We start from the raw sequence: 26,205 nt of genomic DNA, 5'->3' as shown, positions 1-26,205 counted from the left end.
TCTTTCCTTGATTGTAGCGTGCAGGTTCTGTTCTCAGAGCTGGTAATTCAAATGATTAATCTGGGGCTTAGAGTTAACATCGATTTTAGCTTTTCTATCATAGCCTAGATCCAGAATAATATAAGGATGGTGTTAGCTCACTAAAACGCTGTCTTTGTCTTCCTGTTTGGTGAGATGAGGAGGAAGAGGAGCAGTTAGAGGCTCTCCCCTGGCTGCCACCCCACTGCCAAGCAGTGTCCCTACACCGCCACGCTTTGTGGTCCTCCGCCCCACGGGTCTCGTGAACGCCTCCTGTCCTGCTTCCAGCTCCCTGCCGCGTCCTCAGATAATCTTTCCGATGTGCTGACAGGACAAAACCGGCAATAATGGGGGCTCATTCAGAGCCCGGGAGACGCTGCCTGTCTGCGGCCGAGCACAATGGGAAATGGCAGAGTCCTTTGTGCCTCTGCTTCACGGCGATGTTCATCGGAGAGTCATCATTTACCTGTCCGTCTATCTGCCCTGCAGTGTTACGAACTTAATTATCTGCGAGGCCTTCACAAAAATGGGCCAAATTGGCTGGTGGATTCTAAAGCAGTCAGAGAAGAATTGTTCTGGGGAAGGGAGGAGCGACCCTGCAGTCCCCATCAGCCTGAGGACCCCCCGTCACTGCTGCCCTGTCCTGAGCAGAGCCATCAGCTGGAGCCGTGCTCTAACAGGGCTCTGTAGGGGCTGGCTGTGGGTTTTGGCTTCTGGTCCACACCTCTGGGCTTTGGTGCTCTTCTCTGAGGCTGGTCAGTGGGCTTGGCAGTGTGGTCCATCCATTGCATCATTTTTGCTTCCCGAGATAAGCTGTTCTCGCCTTTTTGCGTTGTCTCTAGCCAAGAGAGCTTCTCGTTCACTATCAGTAGGTTCCATTTTATAAAGGGCAAAGCACATAAAAACGAGTGACCCAAGGTCAACCTCACAGGCCACGCAGCTTTTGTGAATTAATTCCTGTTTAGAAGTAGGAGTACATTCTATTTAGAGAAAAGGTAAACATAAACTTACGAATTTCAGTGGCATTTGGGCACTTGCATTTTTTTCTTGTTTTTGGTTTAAGCTGTAAAACTTCAGATCTTAACCTATTAAGAAGTTTTTGCTAGATAGCAGATCTTTGTGTTGTCACCTTTCTGTTCCCAAAAGTGGTACTTTAGGATCATTTCAGTGCTTGCCATAATAAGCTAAACAAATGAATAAGTTTAAATAATGAGCTAAGTAAATTAGGCTATTAGACTGCAATTAGACTATTAGTCCTTTGAATAGTTCGAGGCCTTTCTGAATCCTGTCATGTCCACGTATCAGTCGTGAAGAACTAATGCAGCATGAATTCTCATCATTACAGTAACATTCACATCAAGCCAGAAGCATGAAGATGTCACTTTCTGCTCACCCAGTCATCTTTTCTGACCTCCTGTTGGCATGCTAAGAGCTCAGATTTGTTGTTCAATCACTTTGCACGTTCACAGTTTCAAAGACAGTCCAGCCAAGCTTGTCTAGCTTACTTCCTTTTTTTCTAGGACTGTTTTCGAGATACAAATCGTGTAGATACAGAACTGAATACTAATGATAACTTTTATTTTTAGTTTACAGGATTGAATCATAACCAGATTACTTCAGCCAAGTGTATTTTCCCCTGAACCCCTGTTGCTTTGATTCTCCTATCAACCTTTCAATATTTTTTTCTAATGTCAGGCCGGTCCTAATTTATTTGGTTCTGTTTGTTTGTTTTTAAATATTTTTCCATTTTTGTGCAGAAGAGTCGGTCATTCAAAACTTATTGAAAATCAACGTTTAACTTGGGGGCTTTTTGAACTGATCTGGTAGGACCAACTAATTCAAAAAAAAGGAAAAGAAAAGAAAAAGCAGAGCTTTCACTTTTTTGTAACTTTACACAGGCAGTGATGTTACAGGATAGAAAAGCAGGAGCGTTGTCAGAGGTAGGTGCTGCTCCTTGGGGTGTTTTTGTGCCTGCAAATGAGGACAGCTTTCTCTCTTGCAAGAAAACTAATAGCAGCTTCAGTCTGTCCTGCCAGACCTTTTATTAAGTCTGGAAACCCTGGTGTGAAAGATGGGTTAAGGGTGACAGAGGAGAGCATAGTTTCCCAAAGGAAAAAGGGTACCAAGGAGCAGAAATATCCTTACATGTATACACACACACACACATCTGTGATTTATGACAGCATTATTGGACGGGAAGTTTAAAAAGTGGATTTTGAATAGTGAGCAGTGAATGATTTTTGCAGCGCGTTGTGTTGCTTGCATGTCTTGGGAGCCTCGGAGGAATAAGTGGTAATGAAGTAACTGCCTGAAAGAGAACTGGCTGGAGTGGCAGAGGTGAAGGGATAGTTAATAAAAACTTCGAGTAGGAGGAAAGGACAGGGTTTATTAATGGCCCAGACACTTAGTGTACAAAGGGAGTAGCTCCTTGATGCAGGTTGGAGGAAGAAATGCTGTGGTGTGTCAGCAGTAGTACAGAGGGGAGGAAGAAAGTAAGCTTTAAAAGAAGGAGATACGGTGTGGTATTAAGATGCAGCCTGGTCCTGACTTACCTTTGAATTTGATGCCTGAACACACATCTCTGTCGCATCGGCTCTGAGTTACACCACTGAATGAAGTACATAGATTTGGTCGCAGACTCGATGTATAATATCTATGAAACTCCAGGAACTGGAGGAAATTTAATTGCTGTTCTGCTCTGAAAATAACTGGAAAGCAAAACAAAGGGAAGTACCTCCTACAGCTGCTGCCCAAAGCATTGCAGCGTGAGATGTCTCGCCTTGTCCAAGCCAGCTAAACGCAGGGTTTTTAATTTTTTCAGCTTGGATGTTTGTAAATTTCTTGGCTTGTGAGAGGAGAGCAAAATGCTCTTACCTTCCTATCCATTTCAGCAATAGATTCCAGTATCTTAGAGAGTTGCCATAGTGATGAAAAAAGGGGAAGGAGAATCTGCTTGTCTTTCTGGGATAGCAGAATTACCAAATCAAATGCATCTTCTGCCTTAAAGGCGAGTAGCATTCGACCTGTTTCTGAGAAGAACTGGCTTAGAGCAGAAATAACTTAAGACGACCTTCGTTGTGCTCGCTGCTCCTTCAGGCACTTCTAACCCTGACTCGTGGGTTGTGCTGGCGTGTTCTGAATCTGCCCCAGTGCAGTTGCAGGAACGGCGAGCAGGAGGCGTGGAGCTGGCCACAACGCCCTGCTTGCTCTGCTTCGTCACGAGCCGCTGCAGTCGTGGCCACGGAGAACCGAGCGAGAAGCGTGAGCTGAAAGAACGCAGGAAGAGGAGCAGAAAACAGGAGCTGCTGGAGGTGGGATCCCTGGGGGGAAGGAGCGCGGGGACACAAAAAGGAAGGTTTGCTGAGCGTCTGCCTGCCCTGCCTGCCCCCTCATTTCACACAGGAAAGAACCTGGGGGCCCGAGGGGGAGCTGCAGCGCCGGGGCGTTCTGACTCTCATTTGCTTTGGAGCCGCTGGTTTCAGTTTGCGGAATGAATAAGTGCTGTAAAACCTTTACCGTGCCCAGGCATACGATTGTGCTTACCAGTTGTCTTGGAGATTTCAACCAGTGCTGGTTCAGAAACTTCTTACAGAAGGTCATCAGATCCAAACATTCTTACAATTAATTAGGAAACGCCAGCTAATGCCTTTTGTGCTTGGGCACGTTTTCGGCAGAGCACACAGAGGATGTGATCCTGCCTTTCCTCCCACCTCCTCTTGTTGCTGTCCTGACCCAGCTGCACTGCCGGAGCTCTGCGTACCGATGCTGGTGGGCACCAAAACTCCTCAGCCTTCCTAGCCAGAGCTGACAACCTGTAAATAGGTGTGGGTTCGTTAGAGCACCTGTTGTGCTGGTTCTGCACTGCTAGTCTCGGGAATCCCTAGTGCTGCTGATAAGCGTAACTGCTCTGAGGCTAAACAGATCTAAAACAGAAATTACTGCTGCTGAGACTACAAGCATCTGTGAGTTTTAGTAAACCTGTGTGTGCTCCCTCTTGATCTTTGTCTCCGTCTTTACTTCGTGGGTTGCCACATAAGAGAGAGAAGTTTGTCTACTTATTGAGATATATTTTTTTTCTAGTTGTTTGAAGTTCTTTTTTTAAAGTCTTTGGCATTTTGGTTCAGTGGCAGTAATTTACAAAAACGAAGCTAAGTTTAAAGGACGTGTAATATTTTAGAATGTTATCGAAGTATGTGTTTGTGGTGTTTTTTTTAAGTTGTGGGCTGGTGTAACTGTAGCCAGGGGTTCCCTTCCTTGTGGCAGAGAGTGGGTGTAAAGAAATGCAAGTTCTCAGGTGGAAGCTAGTCGGCTTCCAGCTCGAGTTCAGAGAACAGCAAAGCATTTCTTACAATTTGGATCAGGTGTCTGTCACTTAATGATCACCTAGAAAGGAAATTATTATCCTCAGCATATGAAGCACTCAGTTTGGATGACTTGAAAGGTTTCTCTGTTGCTGTTGTGCTGGGTTCTGAAATGTTTCATAACAAGGTCCAGTGAAAAGCAAATATTAAAAAACGAAGAGGCAAGGATGCGGTGGTGCCAGGTGGTGCCTGGTCAGATTGCTGTTTCTTGGAGCTTTTGGCATAGTCTGAGTGGTTTAGGGTTGTGGCAAGCTTAAAATGAATGTTCTGTTACATCCTTTGAGACTGAAATAGTTGTAAAATATTTCATTTTAAAAAGTTTTTAAAACCCCTTTATAAAATGATTAATCTCCTGATAATGAAATCAGGTGAATAACACCTTTTCCTTTCTTTCAGAGCAAGAACTGAAATGTGGTGTGAAACTTGCTTAACATTCACTTTCCTTTGAAAAGCAAACAAAACCAGAGCAAGCTCTTCCCTCTCTGCAGGTTCAGGTGTTTGGATCCCGACAGAAGGTGTGGGGCCCAGCAGGGCAGGGGGGTGGTGGGAGCAGGCTTCCCCCTGCGGGGGGCTCGCCGCTGCGTGGGCTGTAGGGCTCGTAGGAAGCTCTAGCAGAGCAGTGCTTGCCAGCGATGCATTGATCAGCACAAAGCAAGCAAACCTGCAGGCACGCTCACAGAAGAATGGAAGGGCCAAGAGCTGCAGAGAGATGAGGTTTGTGTTTGGGGATGCAGCAAGGAGCAGCCAGCCCAGCCTGCTCTTGTTCCTGCTCCTGGCCTCGGAGAGGTTTGAGGTTGTCAGCTACTTGCTTGGTCACACGTTGAGTTTCAGAAACTTTCTTCACCCTTCAAAAAGAATTTGGTAGACAGTGTGCAGGAATAGCCCTGGATATTGCATGATCCTTTCTCATACATTAAAATAGTGGACTAGGAGGAGTGGGTAAGTTTATTAAATACTTTGCTATTCTTCAGAGAAAGCCTGCCTAAGTCCATGTTGTAGTGAATAAATAAATAAGTTTAAGTGTCTTTGAACATACAGTGGTGTGTTTCCAGCACGGATTGCTTCAGGTTGTATGGATCTGAAGTTCGGGTTATACTTCAGGCCGTTTTGACTTGCGTCTAGTTTGCAAGTACTGAAAGGAAAACCGTTTATATAGAAAGTGGGAAATACTGCATGGGCTTTTTTATGTGCTGACGTCGGAATGTTGGCATTTTTTTGGGAACACTGCTTTAGGAATGCTTTCTGTGCAGCATTTTATTCCTGGCTGTACCTCTTTTTTTTTTTTTTTTCGTGTTTGTGTATGTCATGCTTTGTAGTATTTTCAGTGTAATAGTTAAGCTAGATATTGCAAAGTCTTTCCTATATGGAAATGCACCATCCAGGGTCTTCAGCGTTTCAGATGGAAGCTGATCCAGTGTTTCAGTTCTCAGGATGCTGTATCGTTTTGGCAGTAGGATCATTTTGGTAAAAACAGCTCCTCAAAAAGAAAAAATCCCCTTAAAGGTTTTTTAAGGTTGCATTTATACTGCCATTTTCCATCTGATCCATGCATCTCTTCTAGACTTTGGGATTCCAGCACACCTTGTGGGAACACACTGCAGACATTTCTGGGCCTCTCCAGAAACAATGGAAAGTTTAGGATGTGACCTGTGCTCGAAACGCCGAGTCTGGTCCTCGGGGCGAGCAGTTCGGGCGGCCCGGGGAAGCAGACCTGGCAGCTGGCCGGTATCTGAGGGCTCTCTTGGGAAGCCAGCAGGGTGCTTTCCTTAGGAACTCCTCCAGAACAAACGCAGGAGTCCAGAAAGTCGAAATTCTTGAAGTCTGCGTGGTGTAACAGTACTTGATACCACTCCTCTAAGCTTTTGATCCTGTTAAGCAATTGGGGTTTTTGGTCGTGTAGGCTCAGCTCTGCTCTGGAGCGCAGCAAATAAATGATAACCTCTTACACTGCAAAGTAACAGCTCTTTTAAAAGGAGTAGGTGTAGGATCACATCCTTCTGAGAGGATAAAACATTTTGTGTGGTCGAAGCAGGCCTGGATCTGGTGGCAGTGGCTCTGCCGCTGCAGGGAGCCGGGTGCCGCCGGGGCAAAGTGCACGGCTGAGCCTGGCACTGTGTGCTGGACTCTGCCCCGGCGTGGCAGACAGCTCCTAACCCCACAACTTCAGCAGGGAAAAAGCTGCCACGTGCCCAGGAACGGGTCGTCCCCCCCCCCCGAATTCCTGCTGGGAACAACGGCAGTGAAACCAGCGGGGCGGTGGGCGGCTGGGGTGTTGTGCAAGGGAGGGCTGCAGAGGTCAAAGGGAGGGGAAAATAGGATTTAATATTTCACACAAAAGCTCGCTCCGTGCTTCAATTTATATTCTGACGGGTGATAAAGTCATCTAGAGTTCCTCCCAGTGTGGGGGGAAAGAGCACAAACGTGATTATCCACTCCACTTTTCTGTGTTGCCTTCGTTTGAGGGATGGGGTTTCATAGCCTTAGCCATCCTCTTTGACAGAAGTAAATTCCCATTAACGTGTCTTTTTGGGGCCTTTTGTCCTGTGTAATACCAACTAGCTCAACTAATAGAGATTTCCTCACTTCTCTCGTGAGGCTGTTCTTCAGGCAGAATGGCTCTTTGGGATGGACGCTGTTCTTCCTAATTCATTGGGGATTGTATTTCTGCTTTCTGTTCTTAAGGAGTTTGGGGGTGTAATTTGTCAAGGCTGTTGGCTTTAGATGGATGTCATTTTGTTCAGACGTTTTTCCTTAAGTACCAAAACAAGCAGATAAGCACTTGCTCTCTTGTTTCCCTTTCCTTCCCATCTGGTCGATGTACGAAGTCATACTTCATGCACAGAATGCGCAAAGTGCATTTGAGGCTTGTGTGGTTTTCAAAAGTTTTTACAGAACTGGAAAAAGTATTGTTTTTCTTGATGCAGATTAGGAAGGATAATCTTATTTTCTACTTTGCGTTTGCACAGTGATGTTCAAGTTAAATTGCAAGACTTCGGATACACATGGGAGCTGTGTAAAGCCTAATATTAGCACTTTTTATGATTTGATTGAAGTTGTGAAACTGAGAATCTAATATGGAACAACTTAAAACTAGAATTCGGGCTCTGTGAATGCGAAGATGGATATTTGACGTGTTTTTTTCTTTTTTTTTTTTTTTTTTTGATGTCCCTTTAGACTCTAGAAAGTTACAATTTCATTCATTTTTTTTTTCCAGATGGGAATGACAGGTAACACTAGTCCCTTTGGGCAACCTTTCAGTCAAACTGGAGGGCAGCAGATGGGAGCTACAGGAGTGAATCCTCAGTTACCAACCAAGCCAGGCATGGCGAACAGTTTGTCTGCCTTTCCTGCTGACATCAAGAGTACTCCGGTCACCAGTGTGCCCAATATGGTGAGTTGTATCTTACTGTTTCCTTGGGTGGTTGTGTATTGATCGTGCATTCTGAATTCTGGGGTTGAATGGCCTCTGCAGCGTTACTGGACTTCTGCAGGGTTATTTAAACATCAGAGATGCCCCAGAGTTCTTCACTACTGCTCTGTGGAGCATGTGGGAAGTTTGTGTTCGTTTTTATACAGTAACTTCCAAAGCAAGCAATACGTTTTGTTACAAGATTGCATTACGTCCTTTCATTTTGTCTGGGACATTTAGTTCCAAACCAGATGAAGATGTTTTCTTTGCAAGTGCTGCTTGGAAGTTTAAATGCCTAAATCAATTAGAATTTGTGTTGGATACACCATAAACTTCCATGAAAGCTAAATAGTGCCTTTCATATCCTTTGAATCTAATATAGTAAGCACACCACATGCTTTTCAGTTGATATTGTGCATGACTTGCAGCTCGCAAGTTTATGAAGATATTCTTATTAGGATATCTTGCCCAAGTTTGTAGTATTCTGTTTACTAGAGTTTTCTTTATAAAGCGAAATGAAATATTCCCATTTGTCTCGGTATGTCTGTGTATTAATCAAACCGCTTGTGTCGTTTCTATGGGAACTCCAGCTTGTTGCATTTTATATTCTTATATATGATAGCAGTTACTATAGAAACTTGTAAAACCTTCCATAAGATGCAAATTGCTTATTTTTTAATTTAACTTGAAAACCAGCTAGTTTTTGGCACAAGCTATGCTTGTTCTTCTATCAGTGAGTGTGCTACCTGCCTATAGCTAATAAGGCTATTTAGGAGAAGGAATGGGATGTGATAAACTTCCTCTTCTTTCCTGATTTTTAGAGGAGCACTTCCTAATTTTTCTTTACTGTTGCATTGTGAAATCTTTGCCTAACATTATCTGTAATTTACTGCTAGCAATTACGGAAAGGAGCTGGCAACTAGAATGGAGACCATGTTCAGAATACCACTCGCGCTCATGCAGAATGTTTGTAGAAGACAAATTGCTGCACAACTCTTCTAATTTTGTTTCTAAAATATTTTAAGTTTGGTTCAGGTGTAAAGCAAATGAACTATCTCACGATTCTGCAGAGAAGCTGAAAATCTGCCCACAGTACTGTATTTATCTTAGTGATTGGGTGATGCTGAAGCCTGATTTTATTCTCATTAAATGTCTGGTTTTGGGAAGTGTAACTCTGAATGTACTCGCTTATTAGTACAGGATGTAGTGGCAAATAAGTGAAATAAAAAAGGCAGTAGCCATGGGAAGGAAAAAAAAGAAGAAACCATGTTTCCTCTCTCCCTCCTTGTCCAAAAGGCAAAATCCAGGAAAGTTGTCTGGTATTATCAATTGCAGTTTCTTTAAAGTGCCAAAAATGAGAGTTGTCTGTTGGGAGGACAAACAAAACCATCTTTTTGTGTCTCAGGTGTCAAAACCTTCATATATCCAGTATATCTTTTTCTCCCTCCAGCCAGTAATAACTGTTTGGGCTGACAGACGTGCGGGCTGTAGAGCTAAAATGTCTGGGCCCTGCCGTCAAGCCACAGCGTTACAGATCTTGTGGTGGTCAGTTTGTTCCTCATGGGGGTAAAACTTTCATCTTTAAAAACCAAAGTTTCCATCTAAACATTTTTATTGTAAAGCCAAGAATTTAAAAGGAAATGTCAGACTTGTTAAATTTCAACCTTTACTTGGCCAGGTAAGGCAGTGTAATTATTGTAGTAGTGCACACACGGCCATGTGCTATTTCATCCACGGGGACACTGCTTTATTCAGCGTACAACGTGAGCGATGCCCTCTGAAAGGGCGCGTAGTCAAGACTCACTTCTGTTTTTGCTGCTCAGAGCATAGCTGTGGGCCTTGTTTGCTGTTCGCAGTAATACATTTCACTCAGCAAGTGTTTTCTGTGGCAGTCGTCAGTGAAACGTGCACGTACTCGGCTGAGTTAACTTTCACAGCGCCTCTGTGAAGATGGTTTCCCCTTTTTAACCAGGAGGCTGAGGCACGGGGTGAGGCTTGGACGAACCTGCTGACTCCAGACTGGAGGCTCCCTGGCTTGCTGAAACGTTCTTCATTTCATGAGTAAAGGCATTCATAAGGATAAAGGGGTGCTCGTAGCTCGTGGAAGCGATGTCTCCGTCTCAACGTTGGGCACCTAAAATAGGACCTGAGTGGCACTTATGAGAAGTTGGTGGTGGTGGAGGCAGCTCCCTAGTGCAGAGGTGAAGAGTTTAACTATTGCACTGGGACTGCAATAGGATCAGTTCAGCCTGCAGCTACCACAACAGGAGAAGGACCAGCTGCTGCTTAAAAGGACCACCAGCTTTTTTTGTGGGATGATTGGAACCGCATTATCTCGGTAACCAGTCCTCTGTGGGGTCCTTATCTTAAACAGCCCCCAGGATGCGTCTGTGTGAGACACAAACCCATGTGAGTTAGAAGATTGGTTATATATGGCCTGCCTGCGGCAGGAAATCAGATTCCAGCAGACAAATCAATCAAATACCTTGATTAATTGCCACTAAGTGTATGTAAATAAGAGAAGAGGGAAGAACAAGTGGTGAGGCCGATGTCCTAAAACCTCTTGGTCCTGAAAAGAGGGACATTTTTCAAACACTCCTTTTCAGTCTGTTGCCTTTCTCCGTAAGCTTGTGTGTACACTGCAAAAGTCAAAATGGAAGATGAGGATGTGTTAACCCACGTTGGTCTGAGCATCATTACGGTGTTTGTGTGGCACCCACATCCCAGACCTGAACCAGCCTTCAGGTGCTGGCGGCCGGGACAAACCTCTGTTGCAGGAGGGGATTTTCTTGCCCATACTCAGGCTGCAGCTCCACTAAGAACAGCTCCATCTCCCCACCCCTTTGGCCCCACAAGTGCTGTGGTTCTCAGCTCAGAGCATCTTTATTCCAAGCCTGACCTTACGCGAGGCCCCGAGAAGCACATTTGGTTTAATCTCTTTAATTAGGAAAGAAGTAGCAGGCCTTATGGTATTAAAAGGTCAGCTTTAAGGTATTAATGTTCAGTGCCAGCAGGATGGATTGGTTTTTTTTGCTTGTTTTTTAATTGTGGATCCAAACACTGAATCTGGGGATCCTGGAACTGTGTCAGTTTTTCTTACGTGCTGATTGCCTGGGCTTTCTGTATTTAAAAAAAACATACAGTGCGACTTCATAAGGGAACAAAAAAATTCATTTTTTAGAATGGCTCCTGATGCAAAGGTTGAAAAACTCTCACTTGTGACCTCCAGCTTCATGGCAAGGTCTAACTTTTGGAAATGTCTCAGAGCAGGCAGTTGTAATTCTGGCTTTGTATGGCTGCTGGAGAACACAGTCCGTCTTCTTACAGCATGGGCAGCTTGAAGGCCTCAGCAGATGTCTCATTTCCAAAAAAAAAAAGATGTTGTTTCTGATTCCTTGGAAGTTTTGATGAAACACTTGGTGAGATTCAGCGTGAGCGAAGCTGTACGCAGGACTGGCCATACTGGGCTGCAGTGAGATCACCCAGACTTTTTGGATGGTAGAAACGAGCCACGCTCTGCACCTTGGCACTCAGCACAGAGGGGCCGGGAGGTGTCAGCCTCCTGCTTTTGGGGTGCGGTGGCTCCGGGATGTGCAGTCAGTGAGGGGAGCCCCATCAGCCTTTCCTATCAAATTTGCCGAAGCCTTGCGGTGTCTGTGGTGCAGTGCATTCAGGTGGTGGTGAGAGGTGGTTTCTTCATGGACATCACAGGGAAAGCTGGTATTTATTTCAAGATGGGTTAGGAGTGCAGCGTGTGAAGTTCGTCTGGTTGTGCCTGACAGACACGACCTTGGTTACACAATTACCCTTCTGACCAGCAGATGGAGTTGAGAGAATATTACTTTTTAAAAGGTAACAAAATCAGCTCCCTTTGGCTCTCGACTTAGAATTGGAGCAGCTCATGTTCCGTTGCATTTTTTTTTCAAATCTCTGCATGCTTTGAGTTTCGAGGTGTGTTCCTCCTCGTTTCTCTCTTTTTGTGTCCTTTGGATTTCTTTATTAATAAAATTTGATCAGAATAGGAAACAAGGGTCTTTAGCTAAGACTAGCAGATGAGTAGGGGTGCCTTGCAGTGGGCCTTCTAAAGAGAGGAAGAAAGTTTTCAACTTTGAAGCCAGATATTATAATTAGCATGAGTAGAGCTATAGCTACTTAAAATAGACAACTCTTATTGACAGCTCTTATTCTAGGGACTAGAAATGAAAGGTTTTCTGAAAACTCTCCTCTTTTGTGTACTTAAAGCACGGAAGGCTTCTTCTCATAACCTCTCAGCGATTTTCCTCTCGTGCAGCAAACACGAGCAGCCTCCTCCCCTGCTGCAGGGCTGTCTGTGGCTCTGTCACCCCCGTGCGTGCTGCCATCACTCTCAGCAGCAGTCTGTGGTGAGCTCCCCTTCCCCGTGCCTGCCCAGCCCCGCTCTCCAAAAGCTGATTTTTCCAGTATGCTCACTCGTCTTTTGCTCAGGGGTTTCCCACCGGATCTGAGGTGAAGCCACAGCCTAGCGAAGAGCTGTGAAAAGCTCCCAAGCACATTGCTGCACATGGGTCTTGTAAAGGCACAGGTCCTAATGACCAGGAGATAAATCTGACAGGTAGTGCCTGGTGCCAGAGAAACCGTGTTATTGTGCCGGGAGCAGAGCCCCGTCTGTGTTTGGTCTTGGGACAAGAGTTCGTCCTGGGAACACGTGCTGCTTTGAATGGCAGAACCTCGTCGTTTTTGCGCTGTCTGTAGGTATGGTGCCAGGCTGATGAAGGCAGCTGAAGAGGAAGATCTGCTCTTTCGCCAGCACCCTGGCTCGTCTTCCTCTCTCCTTCCCCCTTGTGTGTGCTGGGAATATCCAGCACCACTTCTGCTCCCTGCCACCAGCTGAGGTGAAGGACCCCACAGCTAGCACTTCCCGGGTAGCTTTCCTCCACTTACAAACTTCTCGTTTGTCTATTATCCATGGACTTGCTATTTGGGGTTTTTAATATTGATCATTGCTTAGGCTGTTCTATCAGCCAGTAAATCCTATATAAACCTCTCCTAATGCTTTGTTCATTTCAATACCTGTCTGCAAGAGCAGGACTCTGCAGATTGCTGTATCCAGTTTCATTCCTTTTTTGTTGCTTTGAGGAATTTCTTTGTGTTTCTTGCCATTTGCTGGTGCTTCAAATCAAAAAGCTTATAAATACAAGGAGATAAAACTCCAAAAGTGAATCCTTAAGGAAGACACTGATCCAGCATTGATTCCCAACACAGTCAACTGCATAATATGGAGCCGTTTGCTGGCTTTAGAAGCGAACTCTCTTCCTCTTTTAACTCAGATGTAAGAAGTGTAAACTGGCTGTGTTGCTTTCAAAATGAAGCTCTGGTGGTCACTGGCGAATGCCTGGGTTCATGCAGTGACTGCACTGAGAAACGTGCTGGTCTTTGATACCATCAGAAAGCTGCTCCAGCTTTGTGACAGAAGAGTGCTTTCTGGGTTGTTGGGAGCTGGTTCAGTGCTTATCAGAGCCTTCCTGCGATTGCTGCTTGCAGGAAGGGCTCCTTCCAGTCATCGTGTAAACGTGCAGGGGGGGTGATTGGAGTTGGTCACGCTGCAAATGTTTAATTCAGATAGAAGGTGTGCTTTGCCTTGTGTGCTCCTGCATGAGCCAGAGGTGCGATGCCACCTTGCTCTCTGCAGATACTGCCTGGGAGAGCTGGTAAAGAGCTTATGAAGTCATAGCTGAGAGACTGGATGTGCCCACAGCGTAAATGCACATGTGGATGACGTGTACCAAAGCCTGTGTTGCTAATAGTAAATAACCTCCCTTTCTTAGGCCTAGATGTCAGCAGACTGAGATACAGAATCGTTAAGGTTGGAGAAGACCTTCAAGATCATTTGGTCCAGCCACCACCTGGTGCAGCCTGCCTTCTGGTTAGGGCAATGAAAGGTCTGCAAAGCAAACGTCTGTATCAGAACAGTAATCCCTCGTGGCAGTTGCTCCTGAATCATCTCACTCAGGTCCCATCTTGACTAGAAACCTGTCTTAAAGAATTAACAGACATTTTTTAATGCAGGATTTAGCCTAATACAGTGATTCCAGAAAGTAGTTTCCTTTTAACATCAGGAAGAAGGGAAAAAATCTGGAACTAGTAGTAGTTGTGGAAGAGGAAGTGTACTTTAAAGACGTAAGCTATATGGAAGCGTGACTGACAGACACTGACTATGAGGCTGTTTACCTGTTGAGAGGTTAACAGTTCTACTGTAATTGGTGCCTTTTTGTCTAAGGAAAGGTAGTAGATAGTGTTTTATCTTGAGAGATGATGTTAAAAGTCCTTATATAAGGACATCAAAGTGTGGAGGGCTACTGGTCATCTCCGTGAAGCTGCAAGGGAACTTTGTGTCCTTCCAGGTCCATGAACGCAGGATGCCTGTGCACCTGCACTACCCACGAGTTTCTGCTCCTTAGAGCAGGGGCAGGGCAAAGCCATCTTGCTGAATGAACGTATAGTTTCCATAAGTTTAAATGGCATTAATCATTGCTTCACACAATAAAAGGGTTGTGCTATTCTATTTCTAGAATTCTGGTTAATGAAGCTTTCATCTGTCAGAGGTTGTGGCAAACTTTCAGTCACTGATGTGTTTAATTTGTAGTGGAGCCCAGCAAGAGAAACAAAACGGTCTTTATTCCTCAGATATCTGACTGTGGAAGCACTTACTGTAACTGGGGGAGCAGAAGCACCTGAATTTCCAGCTACATCAAGAAAGTTGTTAGTCATTCACGTGAGACGATGCGAAGCCTCCTGCTGGTTTTGCAGTGGAAGGATTTCTGTGTATGACAGGAGCTGGGCAGCCCGGGGGTGACCTCAGTGCACTGACACATCCCCCCTTTCACACTGCTCCTGCAGACCACTGCTCTTGAAGACAAGAGGGAAGAGACCAGCTTTCTCAAGCAGCCAAGTCTGGAAAGTGAGGTGGTGGGAAAGATCATTGTGTTTGCAGGTTTGGATTTAACAGAGTTGAAATAGCAAACACCATAAACTTCAAGAGCTTTGGCAATATGCTGAGTTCTTCCTTTGGTTATGCCTACCTGCCAACGTTCTCTTCTTGATCAAGGCTGCTTGTTCTTCTATGATCAAGAAACCCCTTTGGGTCAGGGCACTGTATCTGTGCTGATAAAGCTGCAGTCACGTCTGCTAACTGGTAGAGTAGTAACAAAAGTAGAGTTTTGGCTAAGGCAACAATTTTTTGACTGGGATGAAAACATCACAACCAGCAAGATTTTCTTTGGCATGGTCTCCCTGTTTTTCTGCAGATTGGCTGAACTAATTGTTTCCTATTCATGACCTACGAATTGTTTCAGCAAAACCTGTCTGCTGTCACAGATTTGTTCGCAGCAGAAATGGAAGACTTGAAAATTACAGCTGCATGCCCTGGGAGCATAACTGGATGTTTTTCCATAGCCCACTTTTCTTTTAATGCTTGTCATCTTGCAAGCTCTTAGGCAAACAGACGCAGCAATTCCTTTTTGTTTCAGACTTAACTATAATCCTCATCAGTGGCAGTCCCCGTCTCCTCCACCGAGCACCGGGCGTGGTGTTTTGTATGCGACTTGTGTGCATTGCTCTGCAGAAGAAATGCCAGCTCTCTAAAGCCTCGTGTGCCATGGCAAAGCTGAGGGCAAAGCTTGCTGCTGGAGTAATGAGAACATGTGTCAGGGAACCTTGCTTTGACCTAAGAAAATGAGTTTTGTTGCTGTTATGTGCTCTGTTTTGCTGATTTTGGTATTTTCTGGGGGGTCCTAGTGGAAAAACTTTTCTCAAAGGTCAAAAGTAGAGTGGGCTACTGATGGTGTATTCTGTCACTTAAGCTTGATTTTTCTTAAAATGCAGTAAGCAGGCTTTGGTCAGGAGTTCTCTAGATGGCCCTGAAGTATTTCCCGTTACCTCCCCGGTATAAGCCTCTTCTTACTTTCTATTTATGTGTTTTAAATGGCTGATTTTCTTAGGTAGCTTGGAAATGGATGAGCTTTTCCCAGGTAATCTGAATTCACAATGAATAATCGGTGATTCTTGGGACAGTTTCATCTCGTCCGTGGGATTAATTCAGGCTGGAAATCATAAGGATTTAAGCACTTTAGCAGTGCCATATCTGCTGCTTCTAGTGAAGTCATTTTGTGCTGTGGATGCGTTCAGTGTAGGGGAATAGTTTTTGATTGGGATAAGAATATCTTGAAAATAGGGTTTCTGCATTGGTTGTCCTTCGAAAGTCTAAGAAGATATGTGGGGGGAGGAGGTTGTTTGCTTTTTTTAAAGGCCTCTAAATCTGTACCGAAGAAATTGTGTGTTAAGGAAGTTCTTTAGCGTTTCCAGTCCATTATGAGCCATGTCTTAGACTGAAGATCTCTGTGGGCTCTGTGAGGCAGGACTCGGGCATTGCTGTGGAAGTGTGTTCCTGAAGAATGGATTCTGGACAGAAAAGAGCAGATTCTAAGAGCTAACACAACCTAACATCACCCTCTAGTAAACTCTAGTACACAAAGTGCAACCTAAACTTAGGTGACCCTTTCTGGAAGAAAACTGTGTACATCTTACCTTGGATTTTTTTCTCTATGAAGGGAATTTCAGCAGTCATATATGAAAAGAAATGCTAACTTAGGCTTGGAAAATCAGTTCTTCCTCTTACTGTACTATATAGAGACAGTTGTGTAAGTGTGACAGTCCTTTCCCTTTGACCTATACTTTCTCTTGTGGACAAGAACGTAGGATTGAAACATGTAATACCTACGATATTAAAATATACTAAACAGATTTGAATAATCTTATCTCCAAGTGTGGTAGGAGCTCATACCTGTTGCGGTTATGATCTGCATAATAAACAGAAGATTCTGGTTGGCTTTTTGATTAAAATACTGCTTGTAAATGTCTTAATAAAAGAATCCCTTAATATGATGTTCTGAGATTAGAATACAAAATGTTTGAGAATGCTGCGGAGAGCGGTATAATAATCCCTGTAGCCTGTAATACGGGAATGCTTGGTGAATTGTCTTGTGATGACAGAATTACTGTACAAGATTAAGATCAAAATTCAGATTTGCAGACATGATACTAAACTAACTTTCTTCTTAGTCCCAGATGCAAACCCAAGTACAGCAAGTGGGGATTGTACCAACGCAGGCGATGGCAACTGGACCAACAGCAGATCCGGAGAAGCGCAAACTGATCCAGCAGCAATTGGTTTTGCTGCTTCATGCTCACAAATGTCAGAGGCGTGAGCAAGCAAACGGGGAGGTGCGAGCCTGTGCTCTCCCACACTGTCGAACCATGAAGAATGTCCTCAACCACATGACACACTGTCAAGCTGGGAAGGCCTGTCAAGGTGAGAGCATGTCGCTGCAGCTACTCTTGCAAATGAGCTGCATGCCACTTCTTGGGTATTTGTCAGCAGTGTTTCCCTTTTGTCCAAAGGACCACTGTACTCAGCAGAAATGAGTGGAATAGCTAGCTCTTTAATTAAACAGCAGCTCCCTTTTCGCTGCCTTTACCCTGGTTCCCATTTCTGATCTCGTTGCATTTTTCTGTGTAGAAAACAGAATGCAGTATTTCCATGTTAGAAATAGGCTACAACAGTATCCTGGAGAGACTTTTATCTCCTTTATATAAAGAGGATCTAATATCCACCTTGTGTTTGCCTGTAACTCAGTCATGTAGAATTTCTTAAATTTTAGTACTATTTTCTGTACTTACTGTGGCATTATCGGTGAGTCCCAAAAATGTTTAATTGCAGATAGTTGTGTTTAATTACATAAACATCATTGCTTGCAGCGGAGAGAATAGAATGGCTCTGAAAAATGAAAAGAGTATATTTAAAACAAGTTAGCTAAGAAGTGACCTCAGTCTTGTTGCTTTTCCTTGTTGCAGTTGCTCATTGTGCTTCTTCGAGACAAATCATTTCCCACTGGAAGAATTGTACTCGGCACGACTGTCCTGTGTGCCTTCCTTTGAAAAACGCCAGTGACAAGAGAAACCAACAGCGTAAGTAGCTGCTTTGCTGCTGTCACAATGGAATTATACTGTTAAAATGAAGCTAATCATGTGTACAGTGTAAGAATAAACCTTGACAAGCTCAAAAAAATTAACAGCTGTTTGCTAACTGTATATAAAGATGAATGGACTAGTGAGTTCTTGCTCCTGATCATGGAATGCAATTATTACTTAAATATACAATACATGAAATGTGAAAGTCTCAGATTGAGCCCACATTCATTTTTATGTGGTGTGGCAAATTCTGCCTGGTATTTTCTGGTGAGGTACATTAATAATTGCTATGGTCTAAGTATGATTCCAGCTGTAATAAAATTTTGGATGTAGGTAGAGTTTTGGGGCAAATTTGTTTCTTTTTTTTTTTTCCACGCTGCTAAAATAAAATCAACATGCTAATAATGAAGAAAAAAATATCTGTAGAAGTGTATTTTTGTGCAGAAGAAGAATGGGTCTGAGCATCTTAATCATTAAGTGTATTTAATGCTGGTGCTGACTAGCTGAAGATCTACAAACCATAGTATTTTTGCCCATGCCTGTTTTTTCATACTGCCTTAGCTGTTGCTGATGTTTGGGGGCAGTCAGTTTCTAGTGTATTTCTTCCTTCTTGTTCTGAAACAGAAAACACTGGGCTTAGGTTGGTAGGTTCTTTTGAAATGATGCCAAGATAGAACATTTGACAGCATAGATGCAGCAGTTTTAGAAGTCTAAGTAATGTTGTGCCTAAGTATATTTAAAGAAGGGTTAAGAAGCGGAAAATAGCTGAAGGGCTTGTGCAGCTTCTACATTTGGATAGTATTGGAAGCATTCTGCTAATTTCCATTTAGGCTGAGGCTGCAGTGAGGAAAGCTAATAAACCTTGCAGGGTAGTGAAGAGCACTTAGGTTAGGTGAGTAAGGTAGAGAGGAGAATAACTGATAAGACTGTCCAAATTAACTAGCAAGGATGCTATCGTTATAATTTCAGGAGGGGTTTTTCCCTCCAAAAATAAAAATAAAAAATAAAACCAAAGAGCTACTTGAAGGTAGGGATCTTGTTTTCATTTAACCAAATGTCTCCTTCATAACCAAAATATTTTTTGTGTGGTAAAACTAATTTGTTGCAAGTGATTAGTCATGTTTGGCCTTTGAAAAATGTTTTGATAGCTTTACTTTATAATACGACATGGTCTGTTTGTGCATAACATCCATAAGACACAGTTATCAAAGCACAATAGATATTTTTTTTTTAATACAAGCTGTAGTAGAAAACTAGCTTGTGCAGTATTTGTTTTTACATCATTCATACAGCTTATCAAAAGAGAAAGCACTTTAACCAAAAAGAAAGTCCTTAAAAGGTAACTTTATTGAGATCAAATACGATGCCTCGTTTTGACTGCAACAGAATTATAATGGGTAAATGTTGAGTTTAGTGTTCTTATGGCAAGCAGAGGAAAATAAATATGAAATCTTGCTCTCTATGCAAGTAACTGATAATCCAACAAGAATAACCATGAAAATGTACTGCTTAGCATGCAAGTCTCATTATTCTGAATGTCTGAGTCATGCATGTGACACCCCCTGGTTTGTTTGAAGGTTAAGGATGAATGCTAAGAGTACTTGTTTAGATGTATTATAAGGTAGACCACTTTTTAGGCTTTCAAAGAAGTTTGTTAAATAATTTATGTTAATAGATGTGTTTGAAAACACTGCTTGATCAGGTGAAAACTAACCTAAGCTAGGTTAAAGACCTGAAGAAATTTGTCCTCTTAGTAGATGCTGTAATTCTAACTTCCAACTGAGAGGGGATGGGGGATTCTAGATATGGCAGAATAGGTTGAGAACGTTTGGAAAGGGAAAAAAGAAATGAGGTGTAGTGACACTTGCTACTTTTCAGGCTGTCATTCTTGCAGAGTGAATTAGCACGTGGTCATTAAAGTCTTTTGAGTCCTCAAATCTTCTTTCCTGTGCTGTTGCCTATTTTACCATTGGTACTTTGATTCCTGTTGTATCTGTGCCAGGCTTTCAAGCAGCTCCTGTAAAGTGTGCCAATCTTTTAGAAAGTTCTGCAGTTCGGCACTTCTGAAATGCTGGAATACGATGGCTTGCTTCCACCTGTTCCCTGCAGAGTGGTTCCTGTGCTTCTGTTCCTGCTCCTCTGGGGATTCCCGCTGGAAACAAGGACTGCTTGCAGTGCGCAGGGTCATAGAACGGAGCTTGCTCTTTAGAGGCATCTTACTCCACATCCTGGTGTTCAGTTTCTTTGGTGCCATTATTGGTAGTAACATGACTTGCTAATAGGACGTGCTGGGACAAGGCCGGAACTGTTTCTGTGTTCCTCATGGCTCTTCATGTATATACCATGTAGAGCTCTGACTGGGGTAGGATACAGAGAGAAACTGCTCCCCATCCCCCAGCTGCATATACTAAAACATGAAGCTTTTCTTTTGAACAGGCTATCTGCTCCTGTGTTCTGAAGTAATGACTTGAAAATTGGTACTAATGTCTTGGGTTGGAGGCTTGTTTTTGTTAGGAAGTACTTAGTTCGCTGCTGAGCCTACCACAAATTAAGGTATAAACTCTTGTAAGGCTTGGCTGTTGATGTATCTGCTAGCATCATAGCTCTATTGTAAGTTACTTTTCTGTAGATTTGTCTCATCATGAACCCTGTTCAGGTGGGCAAGACTGGAAGGTGGAGCTGTGAACGTGGAGCCACTCTCCTCTATGTTCTTCCCTGTAGGAGTTGTTGAAGAAGATAAAAATACACAAATGGGGTAAAATCAGGAAAAAGTTTGATTGAGAGAGTAAATCTGAGACGACCAATTTTCATCTGAAAATGTCACTTCTAAGAACACTGGGCCAGAAATTCCAGGATGTATAGACTGAGGGATGAAGGGTGGGAATTGGATAAGGGAAGAGGAAACAAGGCTGAGGGAGTAGGTTGTTGAGCATGGACAGAAAAAGAAAGATCTGGACCCAGAATATATGGGAACTCGCCAGTTGTAGAGAAGGAAGGAGGGCATTGATGCACAGGGAAGTGTCTGCTCAGAAAGAGTAGGCAGCAACTTGTTTGCTGGAGCCCGTTTTCTTTGAAAACTGGAAATTAAATCTGGTTTGGTCAAGTCTTACTGTCAGTGACTGCCTGTAAATTCTTCAAACAAAATGTCCTTTTTTTCCCCTGCTCCTCTAGTGCTGGAAATCATACAGAATGGTGACGTACCGGCTATCAGTTATTCCACTGAGCCGTATGATAAATGGTTAAACCACAGATTAAAAAGTTCCATTCATTGACTAATATGATGCTATACTGTGAAGACTTTTAGATTAATGCTTACTGAAAAAAAAAAGTTTAAATGTCGTTGGTGTGGTAAAGTTTGATACTGACACTTCCTACTTTGAAGCTGCTCGTGTAGTTACTCCGTGATTTGATTTTTAATCAGACAATTACATACAGTTACATTTCCTATACCTGCCTCATTTTGGGTGCAGGACAGGCTTGTGTTTGGTGAGTCAAGATTAACAACAGAAGTTTTGCTCCAGACACTTTGAACTAGAGGGGATGTAAAAAGGAGAGTGAGGAACTGCAGGACAACAAATTTGAACACTGCTGAATGAGCTTTAGTTCCAGAATATGGAAGCAAAACAAACTCTGTAGAACAGACTACTCCCATTTTTAATAAGTTGCTCCAACGAGGTGGTTGGATTAGAGAAGCGCTGGGCATTCATGGTTATTCTGGCAGTTGGAGTCTGTCTGTAAAATAAATGCTATTCACCTGCCTCTATAAAGCATACAGGCATACATTAAGTCAGCATCATCTGCTTTGCACACTGAAACAGTGTCCTGTAGATAGTGCTTGATCATTTCAATTACATCCTAATGCATGTACCCAGGAGGGGTATAATCAGCCTGTTCAGGAAGTTCTGAAGCTGCTTAACTTCTGCTTGTTTGAACTTTCACTCTTAAAATATATAAACACAGGAGTTTGTAACAGAAGCGTATGAAGCTTAATTGTTTTCGAAAGGATGTAGAAAGTGACCAGTTCTGTACAGCCCTGTCTATGCTTGTACAGTTTCTCATATGAACTTACCAATGTCTAAAACATCAGTTAATGAAAAATCACACTAGACATTGCTTCATGTATTAAGTAGGCTAGTTTGATAACTCCTGTTTGTTTCAATCCTGTAGTAATTTTAATTGACTTGATGTCCTCTGGTATCTGCCATAGAAAGAGGACTGCATTTCCACTTGATCTGTCCAGTATAGAATTTAATACCATCTTCCTCTGTTTTCTTGTGGGACAGATAGAGATCCTGTCATGCATTCATATGAAAACAAAACAATGAAAATAGAGAAAACCCCTTTAAAATCAGATTCCTGATTTTGTGAAAAGACTCAGTCTGTTACTGAGTTACAAAGTAGAGAAAAGCTGACACCAGACAGAGCCACTTCTCTCCGCGCTGCGTGTGTACCGCTACTTGTAAGCATCTAGTCTGTAGTAGTAAGTCCTGTAGTAAGATATTTCAGATTAAGGTAACATTTGGCTGTTTACCAACTTTTGGGAGTTTTGCCTGCTTGAGTAGGTATGTGCACACATGTGGAACTTCTTGGAGATCATTAGTCTTTTCAAATTGCCTGGGCTTACCTCCCTTACCTGCCTCTGCTTACCTCCCGCAGCTTGAAGTGATGTCTTGTTGCCAGGGTGGTGTTTTATTTCCAACAATCAATGCCAGGTTGGTTTTCTTTCTGTGGATGAGCACGAGGAATGGTGAAACACTTGGCTAACCTTGGTGTGGTGACTAGAAGCCTTTTTCCTGTTCACAAATTGCAGCTTCATCTGTGGTCATTCTGCCATATCCACAGAGATTTGCCTTTGATTTACAACCAACATGGAGAGCATATGTGGTTTTTGTCATAGCTGTTCGGGAGAACTATCATCTTTTTTTAAAAGCTGAAGTTTTTATTATCTCCTGAAGCAATCCACTACAGCCTCTGAAACCTCATGGGTTCCAAAGTGGCACAAGTTTTGTGCTATTTAACATTCCTTTAGAGGCTCCCTATTTCTGGGCTTGCACTAGTGTAAAGGCATCTTTCTCTTAGGTTGCATGAGCCCAGGGAGTATGTGCAAATCCGACAAGACTAAACAATTTTGTGTGTCAGAGATGGAGAAATCCTGGAGAGATAGAGTTCATTTTGGGTGCTTTGACAGAAGACCTTCGGAAATATTAAACTGAGCTCCTTCAGGAAGGTTTTTCTGAATAAACAGAGCATCCTCTCTGCCTGCGCTGGGTTTCAAGAGCCTGGTCCTGCCAGAAAACATAAGTAGCTAATGCATGTTAGAGCTAATGAGTTCCTGTTTCCCAGTGAACAGAGGTCTTGTGATCAATTGACTTGTTTGTGATAGGTACAGTGATAGCGATGGCACGTAGTGGTGGAGGGGAGTTACCCCTTCTCTTGCACAGGCTAACTGCGGGGAAGGGTTCGGTGTCAGGGCCTCACAGTGCCGGGGAGCCTGCCTGGGAGAGGGATGGAGGGAGGGGGGAAGGCTGGAGCCTTCCTCGGGGTTGAAGCTCTCAGGTTTTTGGCCAGAGTGGGTTCTTCAGAGTCTGAGGGTTGTGCTCATGCTGCTTTTTTTCCATCACTTGCGAATTCACGCACTCACTCTCTTTTATTGAACTTTCCCTTAAATGTAGTAGACATCAGTCGAGTTTCTGTGTTTTTAAACTCGGTTGAAAATGATCAGTGAATTCAAAAGCTGGGTGTGTGTCCGCAAAGTGTAAGTATGCCTACTTCCATGGTAGAGCCGGCATTCAAAATGCCATGGAAATACATGGGGGAAAAAGCTGGGGGGGGTCTTCTGTGGGGCTTTTTGTTTGTAACAGGGGCATCTGGGACAGTTTTTGGAGTTCTTCAGCAGATGAGATGGAATTGAATTCCCATCCATGGAGGGAAAAGTCTGGACTCTGATGTCTGTGGGGTTTGTTTTGTTTGTATTTTCTCTCTCAAATAGAAGCTGAAAGTGTGTGCATTTCTTTCAGTCAGTCTCTTGGTTTCCATAGTGGGAAGGATTGAAGAAAGCCTTCAGTGCTGTTAGTGTCTCAGAAGGCCTGTTTTCCCAACTTTTTTTTCCTAACTTTGTGCCTCTCAATGTTTTTTTTTCTAAAATTGTTGCTTTATCAAAAGCTATCATTGTTGCTATAGTTAGGTCACAAATTTGTAGCACACATTACATGTCTAATTACTTGGGGGGGTTGAATGTGAAATATTACTTTTACCAGAGCCTCAGTTAGCAGAGTGCAGTTCCTCCATAGTGAAGGATATGCTGTGTGTGTCATGTGCTGTGGAACATGTTATTACTTGGAGTGGCAGCTAAAATGAGGACTGGAATACAGATCTTTATTCAGTTCTGTTTTATTAAAACTGCTTTTCCCTATAGTTTCCATTTCCTGTCTAAAATAGAAATGACTCTTCCATACATCTGTGTGGTGAGAGTGGTCACGTGGTCATGTAGGTTAATGAGTACCTAAATATCATTATCTAAATCATTTACCAAAGCCTGCAGCAGACTCATCCCCTTTCTGAGTTTCCAGATTGTTTCAGATTCTGTTCGTACAGAAGCCTATCGGGGCTCTTCATCTCTCTCACTTGGGTTTTAGGCTAAATTCTTTGGCCTTCAGGGGATTCATTTAGCAACTATTCAGAATAAAAATTCCTACCAACAGAACTTCAATATTACCTTTGTGTCCAAGGACACAGTATTTGTGCTGATCCTGAATTCAAGATCTCTGTTCTGGATGGAGCCAAATATTTTGACCTAAAATGGGATTGGTGGGAAGGAAAGAAGTAGAGGAATTAATCTTTTTTTCCTTGTAGACAGTTCCAAGTACACTGTTTAACCTTATATTGGAGCCTGTACTTTATGTATATTGTGGTAATTATGGGCTTATCTGCCTAAAATTTACAGCACTTTTTTGGACTGTATGTATTAGTCACTGTTGTGGTTTTTGTCCTGTAGAATAAAAGACTGAGTTTTGCACTTGGCATCTCAGGTGTCATTCAGTCCTTTGGCACAAAAATACATATCATATAACTATATGCATGTTCTGCTGATTCTTGGGATGATAATTTTGATTGTCCTTATAGATTTTCAATTTTCTATTATCCTTTCTTTTTATAGCCCTTTTAGGGTCTCCAGCTGGTGGAATGCAGAATTCCATTGGTTCTGTTGGAACAGGCCAGCAGAATAATCCATCGCTAAGTAATCCTAATCCGATTGACCCCAGCTCCATGCAACGAGCCTACGCTGCTCTTGGACTCCCATATGGCAACCAGCCCCAAACACAGTTGCAGCCCCAGGTACAAGGCCAACAAGCGGCACAGCCTCAGGCTCACCAGCAAATGAGGACCATTAATGCTTTGGGTAAGTGCAAAAAATACCAAGAAAGTAAGGTGTTTAAATAAACCAAACTATTAAACTTTTAGGACAAACAATATTAGACTAGTGGCTTTCTGTTCGTGTTGATTAATAACTTAAAATGATACTGTATATACACTATTGTTCATTTACATCTGAATATTAGAAAGCTTTGTATATATTTCTTCTGCCAAATGGTGGTAGTTTTAGTTCCTTCTAAAATACAGTCCATAACTTCTCACTTTCTAAGGTGATTAAATAGAATTCCGTCAGGATTTTGGTTTGTTTAACAAGTACTCCACATGTTCTGGCAGACTATTCTGTCTCAAATGCTAGCTTATTTCAGGAACCTAATTGTTGTTGTCTTTTTACCTTATAGAACTAGTAGCAAGAGTTCATGAACTTTAAATTTTCATAGATTCATTTTTTCTAGGAAAAAATGTTTATACTGAGATTAGTTTATGAAGTAGCTATGTATATATGCACCATAGTAGATACTATTACAATTGTGCATATCTGATACAAGGTTTCTTTTCTTAACGAGCTATGTCCGTAAAGTGTAGTTTTGTGTTTTTATTGTCAAAATTGTGAACTGGGTACCAATGATGTTTAATTTTATCCCAAAGGAGCCAACCAGATGAACCTTCCCACAGGAGGAATAACAACAGACCAGCAAGCTAGTCTAATTTCTGAAACTGCTCTTCCAACATCCCTTGGGACAAATAAGTAATGCACACATTTTCATTCTTGCTCATTTAAACATCTATTTACATGCTTTATGAATGTAAATAAAGAGAATACTTGAAAAACTAATTGTATTGCTGCTTGAAATGATCAGTCACATCTTTAGCTACGCTCTTCTTTACTGTTTCAATTCTACAGCTACCACTTTGTCCCCCAAGAGATTTCCGGAATATCTAGTAGTTTTAAAGGAATTCCCAAAGGAACAGTATTTTGTATTTTTAAATGCACAAATACCTTAACAGTTGTGATTCTTTATCTTGTCTCCTGAGCTTTGT

General features: G+C 42.7%; 1 protein-coding gene across 9 annotated transcripts in view; it reads left to right on the top strand.

Annotated features, from left to right (window-relative positions):
• CREBBP (CREB binding lysine acetyltransferase) overlaps positions 1-26,205 on the top strand; it is a 94,643-nt gene that overhangs the window by 27,409 nt on the left and 41,029 nt on the right. For all 9 annotated transcript variants that reach the window (XM_084537156.1, XM_084537154.1, XM_084537152.1 and 6 more), the window contains 5 exons: positions 7,594-7,770; positions 16,885-17,134; positions 17,677-17,790; positions 24,950-25,192; positions 25,813-25,912. In XM_084537156.1, coding sequence (XP_084393282.1) covers positions 7,594-7,770; positions 16,885-17,134; positions 17,677-17,790; positions 24,950-25,192; positions 25,813-25,912 — 884 coding nt within the window. The remainder of the gene's footprint in view (positions 1-7,593; positions 7,771-16,884; positions 17,135-17,676; positions 17,791-24,949; positions 25,193-25,812; positions 25,913-26,205) is intronic.

This window comes from Aythya ferina (assembly GCF_964211825.1).
Source record: "Aythya ferina genome assembly, chromosome: 15".
NCBI lineage: Eukaryota > Metazoa > Chordata > Aves > Anseriformes > Anatidae > Aythya > Aythya ferina.
Note: the sequence above shows the minus strand (reverse complement) of the source record. Positions and strands in the feature narration are given on the sequence as shown.